Consider the following 13099-nt stretch of genomic DNA (forward strand, 5'->3'; position numbering starts at 1 on the left):
AGAGATGCCGATGACAAGGCAGAGCTCGAGTTTGCGGGGCGGAAGTGCTGACAAACGGCCACGAAGCCCAACCACCGCAAAACACTCCCCGGCCGAATCTTGATCAGCGGTGTAGATGGCGCACGCAGAGATGTTAAGTTGTGAATGCAGAGCTCTGCGGCCAGCAAAGACAAGCAAGGGCGGGAACCTGGAGCTCCAGGCCCGCACCACTGCGACAAGGAGAGATATCTCCGTCAAAACCAGAAAGATAGGTGCCCATACAACGAGAAAAAAGACGAGGGAAGGGAGACTAGGAATTTAAAACGAAAGAAAAGAAATCAAAATAGATGTGGAGAGTATAGGCACGGAGCTAAGAAAAGGCACAGTATCTATCCTCACTGAGTGAAAGGAACTGAGCCTCAGCCAGGCCTCTAGGGCGGAGTCAACAATCTTAAAGTAACAGGCACTCAGTATTCCATCCTAACTGGTGAAGTACCCACGCTCTTGGATTCTCCAAGCAGCGCGTCTGAGAATATACTGTGTAATATGAATGGTAGAATGGAGAAAAACAAAGGAAAGGAGAAAAGGAAATAAATTGAAGTATGATACAAATTGGGAAATACAAAAAGAATGGTAGGAGGATTAATATGATCTTATGATGTATTTAGAAGAGGTGAAGATATGGAAATTTAAATGAAACTGATATCAATAGAAATTAAGAAAAAGAAGATGAAGAAGAGATTAAAATAATGTTTTTATCTGAAAAAGGTGGTGTGAAAAACAAATCTGAAGAAATATATTATTTTTGGTAAAATTGTAAAATGATTAATAAGGAAATAAGAAATGATAAATTGGTCCCCCTTAGAAAATAATTGACTTAATCGACTTTACAAAGGTGAAATATCAAGCTATATGACTATGTTTAAATTAAAGGGTTTCAATAGAAAAAAGGAAATAAGAGAAAACAAATTGATGACAATTTACAAGTGTGGTGATTCTGAGAAATATATGTGATAAATGGAGAAATAAGATAATGAAATGAAATAAGATTAAGATTGGAGGTTAGGGCGGATGGCAATACTGATTATATATTAAATATTAAGTAGAGATGAAAAATAAAAAAGTAGAAATATTATGGCAGAAATTGAAATAAATAAATTTTATTTGGAAAAAAAATTAAGGAGAGGATGCTAATTTAAAATATACTTATAAGCTGTATTAATTTTGACTCAGTCAATACTCAATTCAGAAAAAATGTATTGTTTGTATGTTTGTTTTAAAAAATAATTTAAAAAAAACAGGAATCAACAGTATAAGCAGGACAAAGACAAAGCATTTCAACTACACAAAATGAATAAAGTAGGTCTGGTCTAAGATCACAGGCTTAGATCAATTCTTTTCTTACATGGCAATATCTTATGCGTAAAAGAGTAATATTGTATTAAAATATTGAGACATCAGTTTATTTCAATCCAGGTTGTTAAAGATTCTTTAGAAAATTCCAGTAAAAGTTACTGGAGTGAAAAAAAAGTTTCTAGACTGCTCTAATTTTGACACTGTACTTTTCTTCAACTTTTTATTCCCCTGCTTGTCTTTATAATTCTCTTTATCAGTCCCCACTCAAAAGTGCTTTTTAATCTTTTTATCCAACAATGAACGATGCCCAATATTAACAATGTCCCTTCTTTCTAAAATTTGATTAATGGTGTGTTAAATCTCTTGATGTTACTCTGCACTACAAAGCATAAGGGCTTCTGACTTTTATATTACTGTCAATAGAAGGAATATTGAGCTGCGGTTGTGCAGTGGTTAGAATGCAGTACTGCAGGCTACTTATGCTGACTGCTGCCAGCAGTTTGAGTCTCACTGGCTCAAGGTTGACTCAGCCTTCTATTCTTCCGAGGTAGGTAAAATGAGGACCCAGATTGTTGGGGGCAATATGCTGACTCTGTAAACAGATTAGAGAGGTCTGTAAAGCCCTGAGAAGCGGCATATAAGTCTAAGTGCTATTGCTATTGCCTATATCATAAATCACTCAGTTTGCATGCTAATTATGCAACTGGATAACTACATCCTCACTCTGGTGTAGTATTTTGTGAATAGTCTTTAAATCCACAAGAATATTTTCTACCAAGTCCAAAGAGCTTTATTTCACTGAGCAATAATCAGATCCTCTCAAAATAGAATAGAATAGAATAGAATAGAATAGAATAGAATAGAATAGAATAGAATAGAATAGAATAGAATAGAATAGAATAGAATAGAATAGAATAGAATTTTTTATTGGCCAAGTGTGATTGGACACACAAGGAATTTGTCTTGGTGCATATGCTCTCAGTGTACATAAAAGAAAAGATACGTTCATCAAGAATCATAAGATACAACATTTAATGATAGTCATAGGGTACCAATAAGCAATCAGGAAACAATATCAATATAAATCGTAAGGATACAAGCAACAAAATTACAGTCATACAGTCATAAGTGGAAGATGGGTGTGGGAACGATGAGAAGATTAATAGTAGTGCAGACTTAGTAAGTAGTTTGACAGTGTTGAGCAGTGGTGGGTTGCTACCAGTTCGCACCAGTTCACAAGAACTGGTAGTAAAAATTTGTAGTAGTTCAGAGAACCGGTAATAACATTGGCTGGCCATGCCTCCAAACCGGTCCCCGGCCCAGTCACCGCTCGCTTACCCCGCCCACCTCATCAAAGGCTTTTTTTTTTACTTTTAAAAGCATTTTTTCTACAACCTCTTTGGCCGAAAAAATGCTTTTAAAAGTTAAAAAAAAGCCTTATTTATTATTTATTTAGCAGAGTGATGGCATTCGGGGAAAAACTGTTCTTGTTTTTATTATTCTGAACTATTTTTCAATAATAAGAAAATTGAGAAGAGGAGGATGGAAAGTTGTGGTGCATGTTTATGATTCAGGTAGGCACAGCAGCAAGATTATTACAGGTAATCCTTGACTAATGCCCTAATTGGAATTCTGTCCCCAAGCAATGTGCTTGTGTTTACTGTTTTGTTGTGGTCATTAAGTAAATACGGCTTTCTTTCATTGACGTTGCTTGTTGATAGCCCCCTAGGAAAGTTTCAAATGGTGATCAAATGACCTTGGGATTCTGCAACTGTCATAAATACATGCAGGTTGCCAAATGTCCGAATTTTGACTGTTGTGACATTGCAATGATCATAAATGCAGGAATCAGTAATGTCACTTTTTTCTGTTGTAACTTCAAATGGTTACAAGTCAAAAACTACTAAGGACTAATTCTTGATATTACACTGCAAAGATATCACAGATAGGTTAAGTTCAGTCAGAACCCAAGGTTATGTTTTAATAAGCAGCAAAGAATTTTGTTTACTTTTAAAATATTTCATTAACTGCATATTCAATATTCTTTTAAAAGGACTGCCTATTTTCAGTAATCAGTGTTCAAAAATTATAATCAAAGCAAGTTGTTTAGCTCACAAAAAATATGTTTACAATATATCCTCCACTCAATCATTATCTAATTCTTATTCTACCTATGATGGGGACTAGACTTCATGCATACACTTCTGAATCCTCTCTGGATAGTGAATAGAAAAAAATGAAGGATTCAATTATTTCAATCCAGAGTTTACGTGAAGCTGCAAGATCCAATAAATTCATGAATAAATTCCAATTTCATCTGTAATACAATTTTAAGGGTCAAAAGTCAACTATATGAGATAGGCAGACTATAAATTCATTCAATTATTCATTGAAAGAAAAGAAATCCATACTTCAATTATGATATACTGAGGAGCAAGTGTAATAACAAATAAATCCATTGTTATTAAAAATTTAAACTCTTACCTTAAAACTAGACTCAAAATCTGTCTTTACTTTGAACATAAGCCCAAGTCGTAAATGAATTTCCTTGGCGCGGCAAAAACTGGGATCAACATAAAGCACTTCCCGAAATGCTTTAATTGCCCTGGAAAAACAAGTATAGATACTGAAATATTCTGCATTCTTAAAAATTCTTAAAAGAAAATTCTCCAGGAAAAATGCACATATTAAATGAAAAAGAACCAGTTTGGTATAGTGATTAAAACATCAGAGTAGAAACCAGGAAAGAATGAGTTCTAGTTCTGTCTCAGGCACGAAGCCAGCTGGGTGACCTTGAGGCAGTTGTTCTGTCTCAACGCTAGAACAAGACAATGGAAAACCATTTCTAAAAAACCTTGCTGGGAAAATTGCAGGGACTAGTTGCCAGGAATCAAAATTGATCATAAGTAAATAAATAAATTCCTTTTAGATACAGGGGCCCCCAACCCCCAGGATGTGGCTCAATATAGGGACACAGTCTACTGGGAACTGGGTCATGCAAGTGGCAGGTGAGTACATGAAGCTCCATTTGCACAAGCGGGGCACATGCACAGAAAACCATCCGTCTCCTCTCCTCTCCTCTCCTCTCCTCTCCTCTCCTCTCCTCTCCTCTCCTCTCCTCTCCTCTCCTCGCTACTGACCCTGCCTGTCCTCAGAGGCAGAAAGGTTGGGGACCACTGCTTTAATAACTAAATAGTGAATGTGTAGTTTCAAATAGGGTTTTAAAATTTGCTGAATTCTAAAACCAAATTATACTAATATTTATAATAGAATAAGTATCTATTAAATAAACTAATCACCATCAAAAGCAGGTAAGCATTAATACTTTATTACATCTACATTTCACAAAAATGTGCAAACAGGAAGCTATAGCCGGTTAAAGCATATTTGTTTGCAATAAACAAAACAAAACAAAAAACCTTTATAGCACCGCAAACTTTTATAAACTTTTTGTAAAAACTTTTGTAAACATCTGTAAACTTTTGATTCACTACACCAGAACATGTCAACAACTTAAAAATAGTTTTCTGCTTCGTATTCATACACCAACAGTAAATAAGAACGTTTAAAGATTCAGTGACCTAAACAAACCTGCAATTTCTACCATCTTTCATCACTAGCTATACAATTTATTGTAGCCAGTGCCTCCCTACCACAAAACTGTTCCATCCAATGTAAGCCTGTTCCATCTCTCCAGGTGCTATTTAGATTACACCTGTTAGATTTCCTGATCATTTGTCATTCTGGCAAACTGAAAATAAGCCAAACTGTAATTGAGTAATTTCTGGAAACCTTACATTTGAAACACAGTTAGTTCTTTAAAAAAGCAAGATCATATAAGTTTCTCTATTATAACTGACAGTAAAAGTAAAATCTCAATTCAACAACCACATTTAGTAGACTTCAGGTGCAATAGGTTCAATTTCTGTCTTCCTCAGCAATAGCAAATGAATTCTTTTCGACTTTAAATTGACTGGACGATGCAATTAAATTTACATTACTTTTGTATGAATTGTAAATACTTCACAAAGATTTATGTCATTTGAGCAATGACATGTATATGCAGATGAAATAAACTGGTTCAAATGATTTTGAGATGTCGTTCTTCACCATATAATTTGTTCTTCACTATATTTTGGTTTGGTTTGGGTTTTTTTGTTTTTGTTTCAGGAGGCTGTTTTAATTGTTCTAGGCTCTAGGGTTATAGAAGCATAGTTGTTTTTAATTTTAATTGTTTTATATATCGTGGATGCTTTTATAGTTTTTATAAGTTTTTCTTATTGTGAATATTTTTATTGTATTTTATTTTGTTCTAAGCCACAGGGGGACAGATTGATTAGGTAGCACACAAATTTTATCAAATAAATAATTGTCCCTCAGAATGTTTGCCAGTGCTGATACCGTTTGTGGAAGGGACATTGGCTTATCTGAACATCCATTTTCAGGGCGCTGCGACGACAATCCATGCATGCATGGGTTAATCTCTCATCTATTTGCTCGAGACTGAGTGTAATTTTTTTTCAATTCCTTGACCACGCCTCCTGTGTTCCGTTGTCTTCAGTCTTTTTCACGAAGGCACAGTCTACAGGAGAATCTGCAGGAGAAGGAACAGAAGAAACCTACCCCGGACAGGATCGGGAAGGCCAAAGGGCAGGTTGGATTGTCGTCACAGCGCCCTAAAAATGGACGTTCAGGTAAGCCAATGTCCCTTTTCCAGTGCGCTGCTCCAACAATCTATGCATGGGATATACCCAAGATTAAGGACACTGGGTGACTGATCCCTGGGCCCTGGGTGGAGAGTACACTTTGCAAAATCCTCCTCCCAAACAATGCCTCAGCAGAGGCATAAGTGTCCTATTTGTAATGTCTTATGAAGGGTGATAAGGACGATCAAGTGGCCGCCTGACAAATGTCTGCAACTGATGCTTGGGTAGCCCAAACAGCCGTAGTGGCTGTGCTGCAAGTAGAATGAGCCAAAATGCGTCCAGGTAACGGCTTGGCCTTAAGTTCATATGCTTTCGAAATACAGGCCTGCAGCCATCAGCCCACCGTAGAAGAGGAAACCTTCCTTTCCATTGAGGAAGGATGAAAGAATGCAAAAAGCGTTTCGGTCCGTCTGAAGAAAGCCGTCCGTTCAATGTACCTGGGGAGGGCCCTCCGAGCGTCCAAGGTGTGCCATCTTTCTTCCAGCAGATGTTGTGGATCTGGGCAAAAATCAGGTATTGGTGGGAACGCATAAAGCAGCCCGAGGCCATGGGTGGCGAAGAGCATTGCAACCTTCTGCTCCCGGGCTCGGATACCGCAAGAAGAACCTTGGAAGCTGCGTGTTCTTTGGATGGGCGAAGAGGTCGAGTATGGGCATGCTGAACTTCTGAGACAACTCCAGAAAGAACTGAGGATGCATACGCCATTCGGACTGATCCGGATGTTGCCTGCTCAGCCAGTCCACTTGAATGTTGGAAGCGCCCAAAATGTGTTCTGCTTTCATCGACAGTATGTATTTCTCCACCGAACACATCAACCACTCTGCCTTGGCCATCAGAGTCTTGGACCGAGTGCTCCCTTCTTGATTGATACGGGCCTTCGTGGCCATATTGGCCATTAAAATCAGGACATGTTGACCCGACACCTCGGTTTGAAAATGTCGTAGAGGGAGTTGCACCGCCCGCAACTCCAGCCAATTGATGCTGTTCATCCACTCCTCTGGAGACCATAGGCCTTGGGCCATCTGAGACAGAAGATGCACGCCCCAGCCATAGAGACTCGCACCTGATGTTAGTGTGATGCGGTTGGGTTCCTGGAACGTACACCCTTGTTGCAGGGCCATCGACCTCCACCAGCTGAGTGACAGATGAACATGAGTTGAAACAACCTTGGCCCTGGAGTTGCTGCGCCCTGTCTTCTGGAATGGTAGTAAAAACCATTGTAGTGGCCGAGCATGCTGGCGAGCCTAGAGCACGATTGCTATGCAGGAAATCATTTTCCCTTGCAGTTGTGACAACAGAAGTAAGGGAACTGACCTTTGGGAGACAACCTGCTTCACCAACTCTTTGATGCTGTGCTGGCAGTCGGGTGACAAATAAACATGGCCGCTGAGCGAGTCGATCACCGCTCCCAGGTGGAGAATGCGGGTGGTAGGCTGCAGGTGACTCTTTGACAGGTTGATCGTAAACCCGTGGCTCTGAAGCATGTGGATCACCGTCACACTGTCCATCTTGGCCTGTGAAGGGGAGGACGACAGAATTAAATGTCGTCCAAGTAGCAGAGGATGTGTACCGGAACCACGCGGACAGTCGCTGCCACCGCCGCCAACAATTTGGAGAACGTTCATGGGGCCAATGAGAGGCTGAAATACATGGCTCGGTATTGAAAATGGCAATTGGAGTACGCAAAGCGCAGGTACTTCTGATGCGCTGGGTGGATGGGGACATGTAAATAGGCCTCCTTGAGGTCCACTGATTGTAAAAGGTTCCCCTCCCATATGCATCCTAAAATCGATCTTAAGGATTGCATCTTGAATCACTTGCACAAGATGAAACAACTGAGTTGCTTGAGATTCAAAGTCCCCCTCCAGCCCCCCGAACTTTTGGGTACCAGAAATAGGATGGAATAGAAGCCTTTTGGTACCTGCTCGATCGCTTGGATATCCAACACATGTTGGATCTCGTTGTCCATAAGTTATTTCTTTACGGGCTGGTGAGGAACAGCGCACTGTAGATAGCGGTTCGGAGAGCTGGAGCAGAATTCTAAGGTGAGGCTGAACTCCACTGTCCGAAGAATCCAGGCATCAGTTGCAGAGGTTGCTCACTGGTGGTGAAAATGTTGGAGCCGACTGCCAAGGTGGGCGGACGGTGGTCATCACTTGCCACGTTAAAAAGTTTTGGTACCACCTCCCCGAAAAGGTTTCTTCGTTGGGGGCTGTTGCCTATTCCAATCCCAGAAAGCCTGCCCATCCGTGTGCCGGTCAAACTCCTGCGAGTAAGGGCACTGGAAATAGGATCCCCTGGGTCCAGAATCAGTCCGAAAGGGCTGCCTCTACAAGTAAGGCGAATATCATTGTTCAAGATGCCTGTAGGAGGAAGATAGTAATTTCCTCTTGTCCATTGTTCTCAATGAGTATCGGCTCTAAATCCTCCCCAAAGAGAGCTGAGCCCTTATACAGAGCCGAAGCAAGTTTCCACATCGACTTTATATCAGCTCTCCAATTGCGCAGCCATAAGAGCTGGCAAGATGTTATTGTGGAGGCCAAGGCACGAGATGCAAATTTTACCACATCCAAAGATGCATTGGCCAAATATTTGGTGGCAGCTACCAGTTTGTTAATGGTTTGATGTAGCCCTATATTGTCCTGTGCTAGTTTTTCTTGCAATTGGTGAAGCCGTATGAGGGACACCCAGTTAAAAAAGGAGGCTGACATTGCAGCCTTAATGGCCCAGGCGGCCGCTTATTGCGTTTTTCTAAAAGACAGTTCCACCTTTCTGTCCTCAGACTTAAGACCCTTCACTATATCGTTGGAAAGGACAGTGGAGGAAGTAAGGCTGGCTACTGGGGCACCCACAGAGAGCAATTGCAATAACTCCTCAAGCTCAGGAGCAGAACAATAAAGTTTCTTGTCATGACCGCTGGGAGCGGCCAGCGAACTAGGCTGAATCCACGGCCTTTGAATGAGCTCAGAGAAAAGTTTTGGGCAAGGAATGAATTCCTGCTCCTTCTTAGGAATCATAAACAAGTCCTCATGGGGAGCAGCTGAACTCTGAGGTTGGTCAGAAGGGTCCTCAACTACGCTAATGTTGGTCGCCACCTTAGCCTTATGGAGTAAGGACTTGAAAACAGAGGAACAAAAAAGTCCTGTGAACGCTGGCGTATCTGGCCTCAACCTCTTGTTTTCAGAGAATTCAAAATCTTCTGGATAAGCATCCTCCTGCGAAGAATCCTTGCTACAGGAGGAGTCTTGTTGCGAAGGAGAAACAGGCCTGGCAGACAGATGCGCTGGAACTTGTGGCCGTGGCATGGATGCCACTAAAGGTGTCTGACTGCCCTGTTGAAACCCAGCCGTCAGCATCCTAGACAGAGTGTCTGAGATCAAGGCTTGAACGTCCAATGACTGGTCGGGACACAGGCCTGTGTGGAGCCCAGCTGCAGTTGGGGTGAACGTAGCTTCTGGGATCTGGCGTCCGGCCACTAATTGTCCATGCGCTGCACTCTGGCTTACAAAGGGGCTGTATGCGTAATCACATCCAATGGCTGGGAAGAAGTACTAGGCTCAAGCAAAGCCCAACCTTGGGTGCCAGTCGCCACTATGTGTTGTAAGGGTACAACAACAGTCAGATCAGGCAATATGACCTCAGTGGTGGAAGCACACTGATGTTCTGCCGCTTGAGCAGAGTGTTGGGCCTTATCAAATTGCTTCTCTAAGGCATTATGATGCCTGGTAGCATCCTTATCCTCCACTACCTGGCGCTTAGAAGACACGGATGATGAAGGCATAGCCTTAACTTACTTACTCCTGGTGGATTTTTTAGCAAGGTTGCTGAGAAGGCACAGGAAGGGCCAATAAGGACAGGTAGCCTTAAAGATCAGGAAGGCCAGTCCTCCAAGAATATCACCTCCACAGAAAAAAAGAGGGGGGGGGTAGCAAAGTCAGCTAGGCAGGACACCACCCTTGCAATGCCAGCTCTATAAAGAGACTGGTCTTAAAGTACATGAGAAGAAAGGCCCCAGTGCAGCAAAGGCAAACCTGTCCTCCTGGCGTTGTTGCAAATGGCTGGCAAGGCGATTGAAGTCCTCATTCACAGCAGCACAGCTCCGGGCCTCAGAGATACCAGGGATAAGGTGCTAAAGCCAAAACCGACCTCTTAAGCACCGCTTCGCAAGTGAAAAATAACCAACCGATGCTAGGACTGCAGAAATCCAAAAGGAAAAATTAGGCAATAGTCCACAAAAGAAAAGCGCTAGACAGCTGGGCCTGTCAAAGTGCCACCGTGGCCAATCTACAATAAAAATGGTGGGCACGAGCGATAACCGCTCTCCTGCACCACCGTGGTTGTTTGCAGGTCCAATTTTGGTGCAAAATCAGGCAAAGCCGGGATCCAAAGAAATCGGCCCAAAGTAGCAGGCGTGAAGGCGCCAGGCCTCTACAAGCGCCTCTGCAGCTGAGAACAATCCAAATTTATTGAATAATAAATCCAAATTTATTGAACCAATAAATAAATAAAATGGCGGCGTGAGCTTCAAACAGCTCCCTCGTGCCGCCACGGCTGTTGGCAAACTACACAAGGGCGCAAAGGCAGATCCAAGCCCTCTGAGTGCCACGAAGCACACCTGGTCTTTGGAGTTTGCACTGGCACCCTGGGTAGTGACTCCAGAGCCACCCAAGAAATGTTGGAGCTGCGATGGTGGTGGCAGTTGTGCCGGCTGACCGGTATACCAGCTCACACACGGGCGGTCTGTCAAATATCGGAGGTGCCCTTAAAAGGGACACAACTCCGGAACGCTCCCAGAAAGGAAGTCCAGGGTGGTGGAAGGTGGCCTGGAGCCCCAGGGACACCTAACACATCGCCAGCAGCACTAAGGAGATGTTGACAACTCTCCTACCAGATTCCAGATGCGCAGCTCACAGATGGAAAAAAAGCAAAAATCCAAATTTGACAATCTGACAATCTATTTACCAGAGAAAGCCACTCAGGTCTCATCAGATAGACTGAGTGAAAAAGACTGAAGACAACAGAGCACAGGAGGCCTGGTCAAGGAATTTAAAAAAAATTAAACTTGAGCAAATAGATGAGAGATTAACCCAGGGGTGAAATGCTCCCGGTTTGGACCGGATCATCCAATCCGGTAGCGATGGAGACGGGTGGTTCAGAGAACCAGTAGCAAAAATCCCTGCCCCCCCCCCACATGCCCAGCTGAGCCGCACAATCATCAGAGGCTTTTTAAAAACTTTTAAAAGCATTTTTTCTACAACCTCTTCGGCCAAAAAATGCTTTTAAAAGTTTTTTTAAAAAGTCTCTGATGATCATGCCACTCATCTGGGATTGTCAAAACCCCCTTTTTTTCTTTTAAATGCCTCTGATGATCCCAGCTGATCGTCAGAGCCTTTTGAAAGCATTTTTTTACAATCTCTTCACTGAAGAGGTTGTAGAAAAAATGGTTTTAAAAGTAAAAAAAAAAAAATTGGCCATGCCCATCCAGTCACATTACCCCCTCCCACCAAGCCCACAGAACCGGTAGTAACAAATTTTAGATTTTACCACTGGATTAACCCATGCATGCATGGATTGTCCAAGCAGCGCCCTGGAAAATAAAGCGAGCATAGCTGTTTGGCTATCTCATAGCAAAGTACAATGGCTATTACTATCCATTTGGAAAATACTGTGAGTGAACAATTGATTTTTAGATGAGTCTTGAAACCCCAAGAATAAATATCATAGCAAAATGGTGTTGTATGGTTCATATAAATAGTGAAGTCATAATGGGCCCTCAAAACTGTTTCCTATGGTGCTGATGGATTGGGGAAAATGTTAAGTTCTATAAATGTCTTGATTCTAGTATTAAGCTGAAACTGACATTCTGAGAAATGAAACAAACCAATGAAAAATGATTTCTTTGTAAGACACAAAACTGTTCAATTTGATTTAAAAATGTGACAACTACCCAAAAATATCTTCCAACAGAGGAAATCAATTGGAACAGTAGCCATAGGCTCAAAGGGTTTTGATATTAACAAAGACAGAACAAGGGAGTTGGAAACGGCAGATATGAGAGGAATCTGAGGCTGCTAGTTAGCATGGAGTGGCAATGAATACCTCCTTTTTACCTTGACTAGAATCAGGCAGAACAACTGTTTTACAATAATTCTGCATCTGTTAATGGAAATTTCTCTAATGCCAATAATGGCATAAGAATGACCTGAAGATCTAATGTGGAGGGTAAAATTCATTCAATCTCTCAGAGAAGAGAAAATCACCAAATAATTTTTAGATTATAACAGAAAGTTTGGATGAAGTAAAGTGTGCTATAGTAGCTTTGGAATCTGTTGCCATTGATGGTTGCTCTCAAAGAATGGCTTAAAAATAGTAACAAATACAATAAGCCTGTTTAATTTACACAAGAGTATACTGAACAACCTTCACCAAGCCAAAAATTAATCCCTGAATACCAGAATGTTGGCCGTAAAGCCAAAGATTGGAGAGTTGCAATGGGAGGACAAATCTTTCAGAAAAACAAAAATGAAAAAAAAAAAATCCAATAAAGCAAAATAATTTTAACCCAAGGGCAAATGCTAATGTTTTGCTAATGTTTTGGTGATCAAAAACAAATCAAAAATGCTTAACAGGAGCCCCTGCCTAAAATCTAGAAATTCCAAATTCCAAATGCTCAGAAACATATCTTATAATCGTGAATGAAAAAGACCCAACTATTCAGGAACAGATGAAATACTATACAGAATATTAAGGCAAGCTCTGAAATAATTTCGTTGACCAAAATAAGAAAATTAATGTTTTAACATATAGTCTTAATTCAACACTCATTTTTATACTGCATTAATATTAAATAAATTTACTTCCTAGAGGCATTTTGATTAGGAACAAAAAATGTGTTTACCAAAAGCTCTAAGCACAATTTATTGATGATTGTTTGCATGAATAAGCTTCATATTTTCTTCTACGTGTATGGTTCAATCTCAGTTATCAGACAGAAATATAGTATAGTACATGATCTGCTGCAGAAAATGATAGGCCTTTCCCTTCTTCAGGGAAACCCT

The 13099-nt window shown here is 41.2% G+C and overlaps 1 protein-coding gene across 13 annotated transcripts in view; it reads right to left on the bottom strand.

The window, feature by feature from the left end:
• Positions 1-13099, bottom strand: part of KDM6A (lysine demethylase 6A) — a 277427-nt gene that overhangs the window by 149204 nt on the left and 115124 nt on the right. For all 13 annotated transcript variants that reach the window (XM_034423876.3, XM_034423880.3, XM_034423878.3 and 10 more), the window contains one exon: positions 3820-3940. In XM_034423876.3, the coding sequence (XP_034279767.2) occupies positions 3820-3940 (121 nt within the window). The remainder of the gene's footprint in view (positions 1-3819; positions 3941-13099) is intronic.

The sequence above is a fragment of the Pantherophis guttatus genome, chromosome 5 (genome assembly GCF_059756535.1).
Source record: "Pantherophis guttatus breed Tessera chromosome 5, ASM5975653v1, whole genome shotgun sequence".
Lineage (NCBI taxonomy): Eukaryota > Metazoa > Chordata > Lepidosauria > Squamata > Colubridae > Pantherophis > Pantherophis guttatus.